Genomic DNA, 18,421 nt, shown 5'->3' on the forward strand with positions numbered 1-18,421 from the left:
GCCTATTTGTTGTTCGTTTCATTTTTATGCTCGTCCGAATGTATGGATGGATCATACACTTTTTATAGCCCTGACTATTTCTCCTGTTCTTCTCCCTGCATGTTGGCTGAATATAATTCAAGTCATTATAGGGTCTCTATTCTGCTCCATGATCAATAGAATGAGTATCAGATTCCCGTTGCCATGTTACCTCTGGACATAACGAAGCAGAGAGATCTGATGTCTCACTTGTCCATCTGCCTGTGACAACTCCTGGGGCAGGGTCCCAAATGGCACCCTATTCCCTATACAGTTCACTGTTTTTGACCTGGTCAAAAGTAGTGCCCTATAAAGGGAATAGGGTGCCATTTGGGATGCAACCCCTACTATCCTGCTCTACTGAAAATACCTTGAAACCCTTTTAATACATCCAGGTCTCTCTCTTGCGCTCTTTTCAGAAGGATCATTCTCCCTCGCTCTTCTTTATATAGTTAAATAAAGGTTAAATAAAAACATTTTAAAAATATCCCTCTCTCTCGCTCCCTCCGTCTCTCTCTCTCCCTCCGTCTCTCTCTCTCCCTCCGTCCCTCTCTCTCTCCCTCCGTCCCTCTCTCTCTCCCTCCGTCCCTCTCTCTCTCCCTCCGTCCCTCTCTCTCTCCCTCCGTCCCTATCTCTCTCCCTCCGTCCCTATCTCTCTCCCTCCGTCCCTATCTCTCTCCCTCCCTCCGTCTCTTCTCCCTCCGTCCCTCTCTCTCTCTCCCTCCCTCCGTCTCTCTCTCTCCCTCCCTCCGTCCCTCTCTCCCTCCCTCCGTCCCTCTCTCTCTCCCTCCCTCCGTCTCTCTCTCTCTCCCTCCGTCCCTCTCTCTCTCCCTCCGTCCCTCTCTCTCTCCCTCCCTCCATCTCTCTCTCTCCCTCCGTCCCTCTCTCTCTCTCTGGTGATTAATAAGGGCCATTGCTCAGGGGCCCAGTGGCTCTTCATCCTTCCATCCTACCCCTTTTTATTCCGCTTGGGAGAAAAGACCATGAAGGGACTATAGCAGGGTTGTCAAACTCATTTAGCCCCATTTAGCATTCAGTCTTCAACGAGGTCCGGAGAGCTGCACTGGAAATTTGTCAAATTTCCTCGCTGTCAAAATGTTTAAAAAAAATTGTCCATCCAATAGCTCTTGGAATTTTCAGTGCTCCCTGGCTGTCTAGCTTTCATTTCGGTGATCATTAGCAGCTGGACACAGTCAAGAAACTTTAGGAATGTATGTCCATTATCATTTCCACACAGTTTCGATTTGGTTTGAGTATTTTTAAAGTATATTGAGTTTTTTTGTTCTTCTCAAATCACAGCAGGCCGGATTGGACCCCCTAGTGGGCCATATGTTTGGCACCTCTGGACTAGAGCGATAGACAGGTACCATGGTAACCAGGTAGGAGTACCCTCTCTGTAATGATATTTTGCAGTGATGGGGTTTCTTTCTCTCTCTGTGATCTAACTGCACAGGTGTGGTGACAGTGGGGTTTGGGAGGAGGGTGAAAAGGATATGTGTCCCTCTGCCTGCCTGTTGACCCACAAATGCCTTTTCAGAGGCTCTCGTCGTCTCATGTACTGAATAGCCAAATAATATTACAAAGCACACTGTGTCAAACGTATTTTATATTTCTCTGTCAAATTAAACAAAACATTCTCAACCTTAATATAAAATAATCTCTTGAGAAAATCTTTGTTTTGGGGGGAGGGAATATCAGACGATTGTAATATGAAAAGCTCCCGCTATTTTTACGTTGTTCTGCATAATTGGGTTCTGTTGTTCTAAAAACAGTCTCCGTTGTCAGTCAACTCATAACCCTGACGCCCTAACGAGCTGCCTTAACTGCTAGGCAGTGCTGGCAGTAGAAATCCCCTAATTGCAGTTTCTTCTTCTAGTCCCAGAAGACATTTAATTGTTTTCTTCGTGTTATTTTGTCTTCAGCAATGAAGGCGCTATTTTTAAACATGCAACATTACAGCCCTCCAGTTGTCCCTGATTTGAAATTTCCAGCGTGTATGGATTGTGGCAGCTTTTTTATATTTGTTATATATCATTTAAGTGTTTATAACTTTGGGGCCCCCATAAAGTTATCACCCGGGCTGAGGTGTCTGCTTGCGGTGAGGCGTGGGAAACCTGTTACCCGCAGGGAGTAACGAGCGTCAGCATTATGCAATCAAACAGACCCCCCTTCCCCCCAGTCCCTACTTACCTTACAAAATGATATTAGCCTACCGCCCCGGCAGCAGAGTGCAGAGTATGGGTGGAATGTTTATGGGGTTAAGTTGCAGGCAGGCACTGAGGCAGTATCGCTCTGTGATTTTGTGAGTCAACAGGGACCAGGTCGCCCAGACGGGTTCGCACAGGTTTGGCCTCAGAGTGAAACTCCCCACTCTCCCTTCATTCCCACCCTTCATTGCAGACCCCTCCACTCCACTGACACAGGGAGAGGTGTCATTGCCCAGTCGGTCGTCTCCAGAATCTAAAATAGGAGCATCCTGGGCCCAGTCGTTGGAGCTGCTGCTGCTGTGTGTGTGCGCGCTGCTACCGAGACCCTCCCACTAATCCTGATTACTTTCCCAGATGGAGAGACGGTGTCTCTATTAAACAACTTGGCTCTGGTCTCCCACAGTACATCCATACTGGAGAGGGCGTTATAGGTATTTTGATGATCTCCTGCCTCCCCAGTGCAGCAGCTAACAAACTCATTTCAACATGGACAGCAAACCTGCTTGATTAATCGTGCCTGGTTCAATGGAACTAATAAAATAGTCAGAGTACAAACACCTGCATATCTGGCACTCTAAAGCAAACACGAAACGTATTTGAAAGATTTCAAGTAGTATTTGAACCCAGTGCATGTAATCGTTTACAGTCTCCGTTAATGTTGAATATGGGAGATATTAGAGATGTCATCCAATACAGTTGGCTCAATTACCCCCTAGTTTATTATTCAACCTTTAAATTGGTCCCCACTATCATACTCTTGACAAATGTTGTTATAATGAAATCCCCTGGTAGCATGAGAAGCAGTGTGCGGCGTTTGTCTTTTAATTGAGGATCTTTTGCTAAACTACCCCTGAGCTTATAGACACTGAGTGTACAAAACATTAGGAGCACCTTAATATTGAGTTGCAGCCCCTTTTGCCCTCAGAACAGCCTCAATTCGTCGGCGCATGGACTCTGTAAGGTGTCGAAAGTGTTCCACAGGGATGCTGGCCCATGTTGACTCTAATGCTTCCCACAGCTGTGTCAAGTTGGCTGGATGTGCTTTGGGTGGTGGACCATTCTTGAAACACCATAGGAAACTGTTGAGCAGCTTTGCAGTTGACACACACAAACCAATGCGCACGGTACCGACTACCATACCCCGTTCCAATTGTCTCAAGCCTTTAAAATCCTTCCTTTAACCCGTCTCCTCCCCTTCATCTACACTGATTTGAAGTGGATTTAACAAGTGACATCAACAAAGGATCATAGGTTTCACCTACCTGGCAGTTTGTCATGGAAAGAGCAGATGTTCGTAATGTTTTGTACACATTGCGTTTTCTTCAGTCCCCACTATTATTACTTGTATCAAACTAACCCTGAGACAAGATTCAATCTCTGCTTCTGATTTAAAAAGACCAGCTAGACCCCTTTTCTACTCAGCCTTTTATACACTCTTATAATATACTTTTCAGTCCCCACTATCATGACTTCCATCAGATTAGCTGTTAAATAATACGTCTCTGCTTCCGAGGGAAAAGAGACAAGGATATTAAAATACACCACACAGCAAATAGTCTGCGTTTACTTCATGGTAATAGAAAAGGAGATTGACACTTTAAAGAAGATTCAGTACTTTTTTTAATTATAATTTTGTCAAGCATAAATTATGGCAAATACAGTGACAAAATACATATCACCATGGTGATTTTGCGACTAATAATTTAATACCACAGCTAGAAAACATCTACTGCCGTCATTTCGAATGAAGTGCCGCTCGCTCAGAGGTTTGTGCACAATCGTCACTTTGCATTAGACCACCTTGTTGATAGTGACTTTATAACTCAAATGGATCATTTATTTGATGCCACGTGATCGAACAAAGTGCGAGAGGCACACAACTACCGACAAGTTAGGCTGCTTTCTATGGAGTTACTTTTGTGCCAATAAAATGCTAAACCTTTACTTGATTTTAATGGCACAAATATAACTCCGTAGTCAAAATAATTCAACTTAAGTGGAAGATTCTATTTACAGAAAGATGAGGGGAGGAGTCCGTCACTCAGAAGACGCCAAGCTTAAAGAACTTTAGAAATAAAACTGTAAACACAGACCAGGCAGGAAGTGCCCAAATGACTCACACACAAGTAGTTTAAAAAAGATTTATAGATGTATACATGTTTATCATATATATTTGTTTATATGTGCCTCTACAAAAATGCAAGTACTGTAGCTCTGCTATGGTTATACATTCTACTCAACAACAACGGTGTACATTCAGAACCAAAAAGCTTCGATCGACAGTCAGGATATTGGACAACACTGATGGGCTGAGATCCTCGAGAGCGAGCTTGTAACAAGTGATAGTCTGTCACAAGTGGAAAGCCCATCTCCCATACTGTGACCGACTTAACGCTGAACTATGCGCTGCAGCTACCTAGAGCACAGACAGGCGACGAAAACGTTCAGTTCAGCAATAAAAATCCTGCGAACCTCGCTCTCGCCGGGCGTAACCAGATCCGACTCCTGTTTCAGAGCTGCTGCAGGCTCGCAAATTGAATTCCCAGTTTTCTAAATTGTTCATAGGGCTCGAGTCGATCCGTAATCATACAAGTTCAAGCACTGTAGCGCGATTCAAATGTGATGGTCCTTTCCAATTGAGGCGGCGACTGCAGCGGTGCATGCAGTCGCCACGAACATGGGAGCGGTCCCTTTAAATGTCAATCGCGCCATAGCGCTGAACTTCAGCGGTAGGGATGTAATAGAGTCCCCAGTCTCACACACCGGTCCCCTTCTCTCTCTCAGTAAAACAGAACTGTAGAAGACTTCCATATATATAAGTAAACAACTCAAAATAACTATATACACAGCTACAGCCCATTGTTAAGCACCAAGGTACATGGTTATGGGGGGGGGATATCTTCAGTAACAGCTTGTGGCTTGCACTAAATACAATCGTTTAGCTGGGGTGGTAGAGCCCCGTAGGAACCCCCGCCTTGTGTTTTATTTCTGTACTGTGGGTGTGCGTGACAACGATGATGAGGATGGGTGTTTTGAGGTGGGCTGGAAATAACTCCGGCGTGTGTGTGTTTCCGGTGGGTCCTGAGTAGGATGCGGTGGAATATGGTCAATGTGGTTTTGTGCTTGTTGTGTCCCATTTTCCTATGTCAAGGAGGAGGACCTATCAGGGACAGTTCAGGGGAAGTCGGTAGGGACGAGGTTATATTATACAATCCGTCACACAAATCAAACAATGTATCATTCAAAAGAACACAATCATTGTTCATCGACAACAAGCCACTTAACCATTTTCCTTAGTGTCCTAACTCAAAGGCATCGTCATTATTGCAATATATTTCGATCCATTTATATATTCTGCCTGGTCTTCTCATCGCCGAGATCTAATATATTATAGGAAATACAGCAATCTGCCCATTGAGAAGCACTAAGTGAGGCAATCTGCTCTCTCCACTACACTACCAGCCAGACCTGGGTTCAAATACTATTTGAAATCTTTTAGATATTTGTAATGTTTGCTTTAGCCTGTCTGGAGTGCCAGATGGGCTGGGTTTGCACTTTTGCGATTGAGCTTGCCGGGGGCAATAGAATAATTAAGCTCAGTTTAAGTATTTCAAATTATGTCAAATGATTTGAACCCAGTGTATGCTCCTGATAAGCAGTGAGGTGTTCTGCACTCTGGCCCACCTTAGGGAGCAGAGGCATGGATCATTAGCCTGGGACGATTCCAGGGGGAAATTAAAAGCCAACCAACGCTCAGTGAAGGATGATGTCCAGTAGCCTATTATTTATGTGAGCCATCTGGCCTTAGCATGTCTCAACACAACACACAGCCCTCGGAGAGAGCAGAATGTTGTATTGACGGGGAAGTTTCACCCCGGCCACAGGCTTTCCATCTGTAAAGCCTGAATTTGAATTCAGAAGACAAACGCATTAATTCTCAAAAAAGGTAGGAAAACAAAGATTGAGGTACAAAAAAAAAAAAAGATTGATACTTTAATTAAGATTCTCAGCTCTGCTGCTGGCTGGCTGCTCTGAGCGATGGGATAGGGGAGCCTCTCCATGCCAGCCCAGCCTGGCAGCACCACCACAAGTGATGCTTGTAATCATATGGTGTTCAGGCAGTCATGGGACTAACCCCTCTCATCCAGGAACAACAACTGGAATATCCCATTGGTTCTTGGATGGACTATCCCCTGCAGGGTTTTTTCATTTCCATGTGAGGCTTTGGTTTAGAGTCTAACTCTGCATGGGTTGTTGTTATACACGTTCTCAATGAGAGACTTGTTCCAGAAGACTAATATTGTCTATGGTGTAATCAATAGGATACCAGAAAGACCAATAGGAGTGATTGTCTATCATGTAATCAATAGGAGTGATTAGTTCATAACAAATTACATCTGTAAACCGCTTTTCATTATAATCAAAAAAAAAATGGACACAACTAGACAAAGAACACAGCTGATGCTACAAGAGACAAGGACACTCAGGGAGCACAATTATCAACAGGAAGCCTTCCTGAAGAGAAAGGTCTTTAGGTCTAGTTGCAGGCGAAGACATTCAAATACCGGTACACCTGAACACTTCAGATCTGAAAGGGGATTGTGTGTTTGACAACTACAGATTATTAACCACAGTAAACACAAATCTGAAAACTGTAAATGTGGAGATAGTTTAGTTCAGTTTGATCTTTTATTTGATGTTCTGACTTTTAAAAATGTTCTCTACCTCAATAAACGTGTGTATAACTCTCAACGACAACTTACCCGTGATGTCAGTTAAGACTTACCGGGGGCCGTACTGGCAAACATCAGAACAGGTTGAAACTTTTTCTCCGTCTCAAACTGCACACCAGCCAATTGATCAAACGCTCGACTTTAGCTGTTCTTATCAGATAACCTGGCAGACTTTATCCTCTGCTAACCTGCACAGCTACCCGTCATTATACCCCATGCGGTGACACTGATGATTTGTTTTTAAGGATAACTAACGCAGCAGGTTAGGAGAATGAAGTTAAGGTTAAGAAGGGGGGGGGGGGTTATGCTTAACTACAACGCTACAGCTGTCAACAACTGTTGTCCCCGACTCGACCACCGTAGGTCTACTCCATCTAGCCACAATGGTAGAAACGTAAACAAACCGTCTGTGGCGAGAAAAGCATCAGTATCATAACACCTGGTTCAAATTCCGTATCAGCCAATTAAAATCGTTGACATGGATTGGGACGTGATCCAACACTTGTTCACGAACGCGTCCTTAACGGAAGTCCAACAGGCATGTTGCGATCATCAAAGCAACTAGATCATGTGTGTTTGAGTGACTGGTCAAATAGCTCTCTGTGTAAATGTTGCAAGGGTTTGAATCTCAACATTAGTCGTCGTCACCCCTCCCCGCCTTGAAAAGTAGAATTACAGTTTGTGTGTTGACAATAGAAGTGCAGACAAAACCTTGTCAATTTATATTACGAATACATTTAATGAGCAGCTTCTTGTTGGAGTCCCTCTTGCAGACTGACACACAGGCTCCTGACACTGCTACATAAATAATCGTTATTTATTTAGGCGTGTAGGCTGGACTTACATGTACAACATTTTATTATGCATTATTATAATCATCCACTTTTTCAATGTGGTTATTTGAATCGCGCATCGAGGACCAGCAGTGAACATAGATTTCCGAACAAAAAATGTTTTGACGCAACGGGGCTTCGAAACCCACAGTTAATGTGCACTGTAATTTTAGAGTCAACCGCTTTAGCAATGTGTGTCCCCAAACAGCAACGATGACAGCTATTTGACAAGTCCAACAGCTCTTTGGACTGTTTGTCTAACGCTAATAGCGTAGTCAAGGGTGCATCGTGCAATTGGCACTCTACACTTGAGACACACACCAAGCAGAACAAAAGTAAACCTTGAATTTGGAGGTTGAAAATATCCTTCTGGTGGCCAAATTGACACATTTTAAGAAGTGCCATTGGTTGGTGGATATTAAGTCTAAGATCTTTGATAGTATGACGCAGAATTTGTTACAGGAAGTAATCAGTGTCACATGCCAAGGTTAGAATAGGGCTAAATGTGCCAGGTTATGTTATGGGAACAGCTAATGTGTAGTGTTTCATCACTTGCAACAACACTGAGTATACAAAACATTAAGAACACCTGCTCTTTCCATGACATAGACTGACCAGGTGAATCCTATGATGTCACTTGTTAAATCCCCTTCAATCAGTGTAGGTGAAGGGGAGGAGACACGTTAAAGAAGGATTTTTAAGCCTTGATTGTGTATGTGGATTGTGTATGTGTGCCATTCAGAGGGTGAATGGACAAGACAAAAGATTTAAGTGCCTTTGAACGGGGTATGACAGTAGGTGCCAGGCGCACTGGTTTGTGTCAAGAACTGCAACGCTGCTGGGTTTTTCACGCTCAACAGTTTCCCGTGTGTATCAAGAATGGTCCACCACCCAAAGGACATGCAGCCAACCTGGCACAACTGTGGGAAGCATTGGCGTTAACATGGGCCAGGATCCCTGTGGAACAATTTCGATACCTTGTAGAATCCATGCCCTGACGAACTGAAGTCGTGCAACTGAATATTAGGAAGGTGTTCCTAAGGTTTGGTATAGTCGGTGTACCTCAACCATTTTAATTGGCTGATGTTCATTTTGAGACTGAGAAAAAGTTCACAAGTATGGCCCCACCAGGATTGAAATTCTGTAAGTTATTCGTCTTGAAAGTTACACTGAGGCTCAATAGCTTTCCCACATTATTTTTAAAAAAGAAAAAGAAAAAGAACAACATTTAAAATGACAAAAACACTGAAAATCAAACTGCCACGAAGATCAAGGAAGAAGAATCAAAGCATTTCATGTACTTCCTGCAATATTTCAGCAGTTTCCTTCTGACCGCAGTTGTTGTTTTTTTTTTAAAGGCTGTCGTGTTGAACATCCCAAAAGGTGATGAGGACAAAACATCAGAAGCTCTCACCAACTGAAGCTACATACATAAATACATACAGTACCGTGTGTGTTTGTGAAAAGATTTGACCCACCAACCAGTGCTATAAAGCTATGCTTCAATGTTTCGGGACATTCAAATACGAGCACACCTTAAAACCACGCATTCCCTTTTGGATGTGTATTGTGCCAGTTGTCAGATCATGTGGTTATGGGTATGTTTGTATCAGCCTAGCGCCTCTATTAGAAAAACACAAAAGTGATATTGCAGAACGCAATTCTTTTTTTTTGGGGGGGGGTGATTTAACATTTTTAGCAGCTTTAAAAAACAACAACATTCATTTACCTTATCTTATCCTGTACTTTGTGATCCATCCATCTGGATACAGGACAGTTGTAGTGACTCATCCTGATATAAGATGTCCACTTATTCAAGACCAGGTAATATGGCCTTGATGCTGGGTTGGTAAATCTTGCTAGGCACTGTAGTTTTACTTTACCACCATACGCTAATTTAACCGCACACAAACTCATATATCAACTACAGCTTACTATGGCTTCACCTTCTCAGTTAGATATAGCATACTATAGGTAGTATATTATACTATATAGTATAGAAAAAAGCTATACTAGAGAGGGTAAAGCAGGGGGTTATGAAACGACTGGGTCCCGTCTGTCTTAAACGTGTATAATGTCGGACTATCCGTTGAATTAGATGTAGCTATTCACGTGTGGTTGGACTGTTCCATGGTGGCAAGGCTGGTTGGTCTGCGACTGTGTTGACAGATGCAGCAGTGGGCCCTGTGTGTTGGATTGTCCGAGTAGCTTCACTTAGTCCACGCTCGGTTTGTGAAACCGATGCATAATACATTTGACACATTGGTTGTGATCCAAAATACCCCTTTTCGTGAGTTTGCCTGCACATTGTACAACAGTTGTACAAACGGATTGTGAACTAAGCCCTTTGCGCAGCAACGGAGGGGCGACTGACGTGTGGGTGGGGGGGTGGGGGGTGGTGCAGTCACAGGGCCACCCACCACCTCTACAAGCTAACAAACTGTGAACTGTGCTTTTGGTCCCACGTTATGCTGTAGGCCAGAGAGAGAGAGAGAGGACTGTGGCTGGTCCTCTGAGTAATGTAGTCCTGTGAGGAGGTTTCAGTGTTCAGATACTCTAGTTGTCCAACAGACCCCCAGGTTATTATGGAGCAGTACAGGGTGGCCCCTTAATCGGGAGGACGGGCTCAGGGTAAGGACTGGAGAGGAATCAGTGGAACGGTATCAAATACATCGAACACATCGAATGGCCGTTCCAGCCATTATTATGAGCCCCCCCCCCCCCCCCCCCCAGCAACCTCCACTAGCGTACGCCTGTTAGCAGTGGAGCAATGAGAAATGTTCCACTGAGTAGAGAAGTGTGCTTTCTGACCGGAAGTCAACAGGAAAGTAATGTGTGCTGTCACATAGGAAGTGTGTGTGTGTGTGTGTGTGTGTGTGTGTGTGTGTGTGTGTGTGTGTGTGTGTGTGTGTTAGAGAGGGCGGTAGGGTTGCTAGGTTGAGTGAGCGAGCGACTCTCGACTGACCGGGCTGTGCTAGCGAGCCTTAGACCAGAGAGACTTGAGCATGTCCAGAAAGGCTCAGATGAGATAGACATCGGGGTAAAAGAAAAGGAAGCATCACTACGCTAGTCTGTTAATTAAGAAACACGTTTCATATTGCATTGTCCTAGTACTAGAGTAGAGTAAATTGCTTAGTGTATATAAAACTGGAAGAAGAAGAAAGCTATACTGTGGGATTATAATTACATTTCACTTTTGTAATTCTAAAATAATTTATACCAACAATAAGTATATCATATTTACACACGCGTACACCCTAAATAGTTTCAGCACATGTAATATATATATTTCTAGGAACACATACCATACACATATATGCATATATTCCATGGTATAGCCACACATACATACACACAGTGAATATACAGTTGAAATGACCTATTGCAATGCTGTGTTTGGGTAAGACTCAATTGAACATTCACGTCATCATCTCAAGTAAGCTTGAAGCCAAAAAGTTCAGGTGTAGTATTGCTATATAAGAAAGAGACTAAAAGACCAAGGTACTCAGCCTTCAGTTTTGATGCAGCTGAGAGTCAAAAAAGTCAAATCAAGTATTGCTTTTTTTAAAGGTTTGTTTCCTTTGATTTGGGTTGTGAGGAGACAGAACAGAGTGAGAGGAGTTCGGTTTGACCGCTCGCTGGCTCTGTACCGTACGGTGGGAGACGGACAGACAGCCTGCTGGGTCAAAGGTCAAGCTCCTTAGCGGGACTGTAGGTACGACAGTTTAGAAGCCACACAACCTGATGGTTCTAGAAGTCAGAGAAGAGATCTTGAGGACCCAAATGAATAATAAATGGTGCGATGGTCCGAGGCTGGTAAAAAGGATTGTCAATGAAAAGACCACCTACAGTGAGGAGAAGAGCAGAGAGAGATAATTACCGTGGGACCCTGTAGGAGGCAGCATATCTTACTCTCTCCATAGGTTGTTCTCTCTGCTCTGTCTGGCTGTACTGTACGTGGGGTTTTCATTGCGCTGCGGCGGATCAGGTTAATAAAAACATCAACAACTTAAGTTGCAATGGTTACCACTTTCCGACAAAATCAATCCAACCAAAATTTGAAAGGATAAGGAAACTATTGAAAATAAAAAAATAAAAAACTTTGAAGCTCATTTATTTCAGATACGACAGCAGAGATATGTGATAAGACGTATAAACTTTAAAGTTTTTTTTTTTAAAGACAAACGTGGTTAGTACATAACTCTGACAAATCAAATCAAACGTTGTGATTTTGGAGAGAGTATAGTACAATGCCATCGCGAAGAGAGAGGGGGAGCCCATGGGATCGGAAAGGGAGGGAGAGGGTTTGGGATCAGGCACATTATGGGCTTCCCCTGGCTGTCACCGAGGTAGGTCTCCCCTGCTCAACCAACCATGGGACAGGACACTGGGACCTCTGGCCTATGGCTGCGCCTCATAGCGGTAACCATGGAGACGGCTGTCCTAAGTGTACCGTATCCCAGGGGGCTTTTCTCTCGATGGCGATGGTGACCACGTCCTCCCAGCCACGGGCCAGCACAGACACACAACCACCTCTGATTGACCCAAATATCTCCATATAAGATAACTTTTATGGTTTAAACAGAAAATATATTTTAGGGTAAAAATATCTAGATGAAAGAAAACAATAATATGAATTCCAACTTGGACCTCACTGTTCAGAACAGTACGTGGATAGTTGTGCAGTGAGCTCTCAGGCGAAATAGAGCAGGAAGGTAAGGTAATCATGCCATGGCAGCATTGTGACAGAGATAGCTTGTGCTCTGTGCTGGCCCCATGGGAGAGGACTGAGTGGACTGCTGAGCCACACTGACACACTCACCAGTAAAACCAATAATAACATAAAACCAAACCACCACAGAAATGAACCAGGAAAATTAGGTAGACAATCTCCATGGGTTAGATAGGGTCCCTTGTTGCTGCTTTCGATTCTCCAGAGTGTTTCTGTGTTTCTATATTTCCATGTGTGTTGTGCTGTAGGTGTATTCGATAGGGGGGGTGCTGTGCTGTAGGTGTATTCGATAGGGGGGGGACCAGCCAACTAAGTAGCCATATCAGATTGCTGTGCGAACTGTGGATGGAGGTCATGGGTTGGGGTCGGGAACCAAATGTGCAATGAGTGAGTGAGGGTCGTGAGGGGTCAGACTCAGGGTACAGTACATGTGTGTATATATATATATATATATATATATACGCAGGACAAGACAAGTGATACCATCAGGACATCGCTGCAAGCATGACCAGGGTCGAGGTCAATTCCATTTCAATTCAGCGAGTTCAGGACTTAAAACTGAAATGAAATGAATATTCTCCCTGAATTGACTGGGTTGACTGAATGGAAATGGAATGAAGTGACAGCAGTGGGTTTGAGCTTCTATTTATTAGAACATCTAATATGAATGTTATTAACTGCTATTTCTACTGTACCACTAGCTTTGCAAACTGGACTATTACTGTATAGCCTCTGGTACACCACCATCACCACCATGTTCCCCTACACTACACTCTATTTCCTAATCATAACAACAGCATTTCCCGTTTCCTGTCAAGGCCATGCAACTTCCTGTTCACACCAGGAAATAGCTTCAAATAGCTTCTCTAGCCGCTATGTAAGACACACAGAGGGTGCTACAGTGCAGTAGGGTCATTAGACTATACTGTACTGTTACTGTACCTCGTTTCAGTTACAACACCAGGCAGTGCTCAGCTTGTTGTAGAAGATAAAGGTTTTATTTGTCCACAAATAGTTTCATTATTATTCCTATACATCCTTCACACAGCTCAGGTTTACAGAGAACGTGTCGTCTATGTCAAATTGCAAGGCCTAACTCCTTCCTCAAGAACAACAAATAACAAAAAAGGCTGACATACAGTGCCTTCGGAACGTATTCAGACCCCTTGACTTTTTCACATTTTGTTTACGTTACAGGCTTATTCAAAAATAGATTTTCTCCCCCCTCATCAATCTACACACAATACCGCAATGATGACAAAGCAAAAACTGTTTATTTTTTATTTTTTGCAAATGTATTAAAAATAAAGAACTGATACCTTACTTACATAAATATTCAGACCCTTTGCTATGAGACTCGAAATTGAGCTCAAGTGCATCCTGTTTCCATTGATCACCCTTGAGATGTTTCTACAACTTGACTGGAGTCCACATTTACATAAGACCCTTTACTCAGTACTTTGTTGAAGCACCTTTGGCAGCCATTTACAGCCTTGAGTCTTCTTGGGTATGACGCTACAAGCTTGGCACTAGAGGTCGACCGATTAATCGGAATGGCCGATTAATTAGGGCCGATTTTAAGTTTTCATAACAATCGGAAATCGGTATTTTTGGGCGCCGATTTGCAGATTTCTTTTTTATATACCTTTATTTAACTAGGCAAGTCAGTTAAGAACACATTCTTATTTTCAATGACGGCCTAGGAACGGTGGGTTAACTGCCTCGTTCAGGGGCAGAACGACAGATTTTCACCTTGTCAGCTCGGGGGATCCAATCTTGCATCCTTACAGTTAACTAGTCCAACGCAATAACGACCTGCCTCTCTCTCATTGCATTCCACAAGGAGACTGCCTGTTACGCGAATGCAGTAAGCCAAGGTAAGTTGCTAGCTAGCATTAAACTTATCTTATAAAAAACAATCAATCATAATCACTAGGGACCTACACATGGTTGATGATATTACTAGATATTATCTAGCGTGTCCTGCGTTGCATATAATCTGACTGAGCATACAAGTATCTGACTGAGCGGTGGTAGGCAGAAGCAGGCGCGTAAACATTCATTCAAACAGCACTTTCGTGCATTTTGCCAGCAGCTCTTTGTTGTGTGTCAAGCACTGCGCTGTTTATGACTTCAAGCCTATCAACTCCCGAGATGAGGCTGGTGTAACCGAAGGGAAATGGCTAGCTAGTTAGCGCACGCTAATGGCGTTTCAAACGTCCCTCGCTCTGAGCCTTCTAGTAGTTGTTCACCTTGCTCTGTATGGGTAACGCTGCTTCGAGGGTGGCTGTTGTCTTTGTGTTGCTGGTTCGAGCCCAGGGAAGAGCGAGGAGAGTGACGGAAGCTATACTGTTACACTGGCAAAACTAAAGTGCCTATAAGAACATCCAATCGTCGAAGGTTAATGAAATACAAATGGTATAGAGGGAAATAGTCCTATAATTCCTATAATAACTACAACCTAAAACTTCTTACCTGGGAATATTGAAGACTCATGTTAAAAAGAATCACGAGCTGTCATATGTTCTCATGTTCTGAGCAAGGAACTGAAATGTTAGCTTTCTTACATAGCACATATTGCACTTTTACTTTCTTCTCCATCACTTTGTTTTTGCATTATTTAAACCAAATTGTTTCATTATTTATTTGAGGCTAACTTTATTTTATTGATGTATTATATGAAGTTAAAGTAAGTGTTCATTCAGTATTGTTGTAATTGTCATTATTACAAAAAAATGTTTAAATCGGAATCGGCTTTTTTGGTCCTCCAATAATCGATATCGGCGTTGAAAAATCAATCGGTCGACCTCTACTTGGCACACCTGTATTTGGGGAGTTACTCCCATTCTTCTCTGCAGATCCTCTCAAGCTCTGTCAGGTTGGATGGGGAGTGGACACGCATAGCTATTTTCAAGTCTCTCCAGAGATGTTCAATCGGGTTCAAGTCCGGGCTCTGGCTGGGCCACTCAAAGGACATTCAGAGACTTGCGTTGAAGCCACTCCTGCATTATCTTGGCTGTGTGCTTAAAGTCGTTCTCCTGTTGGAAGGTGAACCTTCGCCCCAGTCTGAGGTCCTGAGCGCTCTGGAGCAGGTTTTCATCAAGGATCTCTCTCTTCTTTACTCTGTTCATCTTTCCCTCGATCCCACCTAGTCTCTTCTGCTGAAAAACATCCCCACAGCATGATGCTGCCACCACAATGCTTCACCGTTGGGATGGTGCCAGGTTTTCTCCAGATGTGACGCTTGGCATTCAGGGAAAAGAGTTCAATCTTTGTTTCATCAGACCAGAGAATCTTGTTTCTCATGGTCTGAGAGTCTTTAGGTGCCTTTTGGCAAACTCCAAGCGGCCTGTCACGTGCCTTTTACTGAGGAGTGGCTTCTGTCTGGCCACTCTACCATAAAGTCCTGATTGGTGGAGTCTGCATAGAGGAACTCTAGAGCTCTGTCAGAGTGACCATTGGGTTCTTGGTCACCTCCCGGACCAAGGCCCTTCTCCTCCGATTGCTCAGTTTGGCCGAGCGGCGAGCCCTAGGAAGAGTCTTGGTGGTTCCAAACTTCTTCCATTTAAGAATGATGGAGGCCACTGTGTTTTGGGGACCTTCATTGCTGAAGAAATGTTTTGGTACCTTTCTCCAGATCTGTGCCTCGACACAATCCTGTCTCGGAGCTCTATAGAGAATTCCTTTGACCTCATAGCTTGGTTTTTGCTCTGACACGCAGTCATCTGTGAGACTTTATATAGACAGGCGTATGCCTTTCCAAATCATGTCCAATCAATTGAATTACCACAGTTGTACTCCAACCAAGTTGTAGAAACATCTCAAGGATTATGAACGGAAACAGGATGAACCTAAGCTCAATTTCGAGTCTCATAGCAAAGGGTCTGAATGTTTATGTAAATAAGGTATTTCTGTTTTATTTTTGTAATAAATTTGCAAAAAAAATTACTAGCCTGTTTTCGCTTTGCATTGTGTGTAGATTTGACTGAAAAAAATATTTAATCAATTTTGGAATAAGGCTGTAACGTGAAAAAGTCAAGGGATCTGAATACTTTCCGAAAGCACTGTACTGTAATTTAGACTCAAAAGAATGATGGAACAATTTACAGTACAAATCCTTCAAGTTTTTCCTTTTTTTTTAAGAACTCAAACCTGCAGGGTTTTTTTCATCAGTAAAAGTTGGAAACAGTAAAAAAGAAATATTCACTTCTTTTACAAATCATGCTGAAGTCCTTTAGTTCAGTTTCCCCCCCCCCTCGATATGTTGAAAAAACAAAAAGACTCAGATTCCCTTCTAAAAAAAATAAGGTGGGGTGTTTTGGTGTCCCTGTGCTAAAAGAAGGAGTAGTGGGGGATGGGGTAGGCAGGCATTTTCATGACAGGCAACAGAAGCATTCTCTTGGGGGAGAAACCTAGAGAGGAGACACGAACAGAGCACTCCACATGAGTCCACGGCAGGGCAAAACATCAAATGCACGCCTCTGTCCTGTGTCATGATCTTCTACTGTGCCTAGCTAGAGTCTAGGCCACAGAACTAGAATGATTAGAATTCCAGGTTAGCCATTTTGCGTGCACCAATGAGTTCATCAGTCCAAATGCTATTGTCAGAGCAGAGGGTTTGTTCCATTCATTCTAGTTCTGTAAGCCTAGGCCTAGATGGTCCCTGTGTGCAGAGCTACAGTAGAACTCAGAGAGAGGGACGATGTTTAAAGAGTGAGTGAGTGAGTGAGTGGAAGGAAGTGGAAGGAAGGAAGGAAGGAAGGAAGGAAGGAAGGAAGGAAGGAAGGAAGGAAGGAAGGAAGGAAGGAAGGAAGGAAGGCCAAAGTCAATGGTGGTGTACAATGCAAGGCTCTGGTTGGTTGGCTGGTTTGTTTGTCTAATTGTTTACAGGTACTGTGCAATGGAGTGGATATTCTTGTGGTCTGTGCTGAGGTTTGTGTGGTTTGAGGCTGCGATCATAGATAGACAAGAGGTCATAGTTGTGTGTCCTTGAGTGTGTGTGTTGTTTCATGTGTTTCTCACGGTCTTGAACCCATACAGAAATCCCAAAGCAGCAACAGGAGCCTGAGCGCCGCACAGCAGTGAGCATCAGACAGAACGATAGATAGAGAGATAGATGACTGTAGTTGGGGAGGATTAACCAGCATGCAACATCATCTCAGAAGCACCGGAGGGGACAGGACATGTAATCTGATCTCACAACAGCCAAATACCATGATAGTGCCACATGACATGACTGGGTGGTAGGCACTAAAAGGAACACTCTTTATGTACCAGGCAGAGACCAGGCAGGGCCACTGGGGTTAGCTAAGCTACAACACTACTAGCCTGGGACCAGATCTGATTGTGTTGTCTTGCCAACTCCTATTGTCACAAAGACCACAGGAGGTGGCAAGACAGCACAAAAAGATCTGGGACCAGGCTACAGCACTCAACACCAGGGGCCGTATTCAAAAAGCACCTCAGAGTAGGGGTGCTGATCTAGGATCAGCTGCCTCCTGTCCATATAGTCCTACTCAAACTGATCCTGTATCCTACTCTGAGACTCTTGGGGAATACAGGTCTCAGTGCTAGGCTCTCTGAGGTCTACTTCTAGAACGTGTTGTGCCTGCCCAGACCTGTACCCAGTGCAGTCTCCACCTGCACATAAGACTCGTTCAAAGCCCCCAGAAACAGGCAACTCTCTCTGTGACGGAGGGAATGGGCTCCCAATGCCACACAACGCACAAGGACCAGTCTGTTTTAAGTTTAGGGTGTGTGTGATGAAGAGATGGAGAGAGAGAGAGAGAGAGAGAGAGGGAGGAGAAGGAGAGGAAAGAGCGAGAGCAATAGAGAGAGGCAGAGAGAGACTGAGTGTGTACATATTTGCAAACAAGATCGTATGTTTTTATGCGTATT

The 18,421-nt window shown here is 43.7% G+C and overlaps 1 protein-coding gene across 5 annotated transcripts in view; it reads right to left on the reverse strand.

Moving 5' to 3' along the window:
- Positions 1–10,504: 10,504 nt before the first annotated feature.
- strbp (spermatid perinuclear RNA binding protein) overlaps positions 10,505–18,421 on the reverse strand; it is a 124,244-nt gene continuing 116,327 nt past the window's right edge. For 4 of the 5 annotated variants that reach the window (XM_029657075.2, XM_029657083.2, XM_029657090.2 and 1 more), the window contains one exon: positions 10,505–11,636. In XM_029657075.2, coding sequence (XP_029512935.1) covers positions 11,542–11,636 — 95 coding nt within the window. In that variant the 3' untranslated portion in view covers positions 10,505–11,541. Of the gene's footprint in view, positions 11,637–13,499; positions 16,936–18,421 lie in introns of those variants that run through there. The other variant, XM_029657068.2, reaches the window with a different exon arrangement.

This window comes from Oncorhynchus nerka, linkage group LG4 (genome assembly GCF_034236695.1).
Source record: "Oncorhynchus nerka isolate Pitt River linkage group LG4, Oner_Uvic_2.0, whole genome shotgun sequence".
Lineage (NCBI taxonomy): Eukaryota > Metazoa > Chordata > Actinopteri > Salmoniformes > Salmonidae > Oncorhynchus > Oncorhynchus nerka.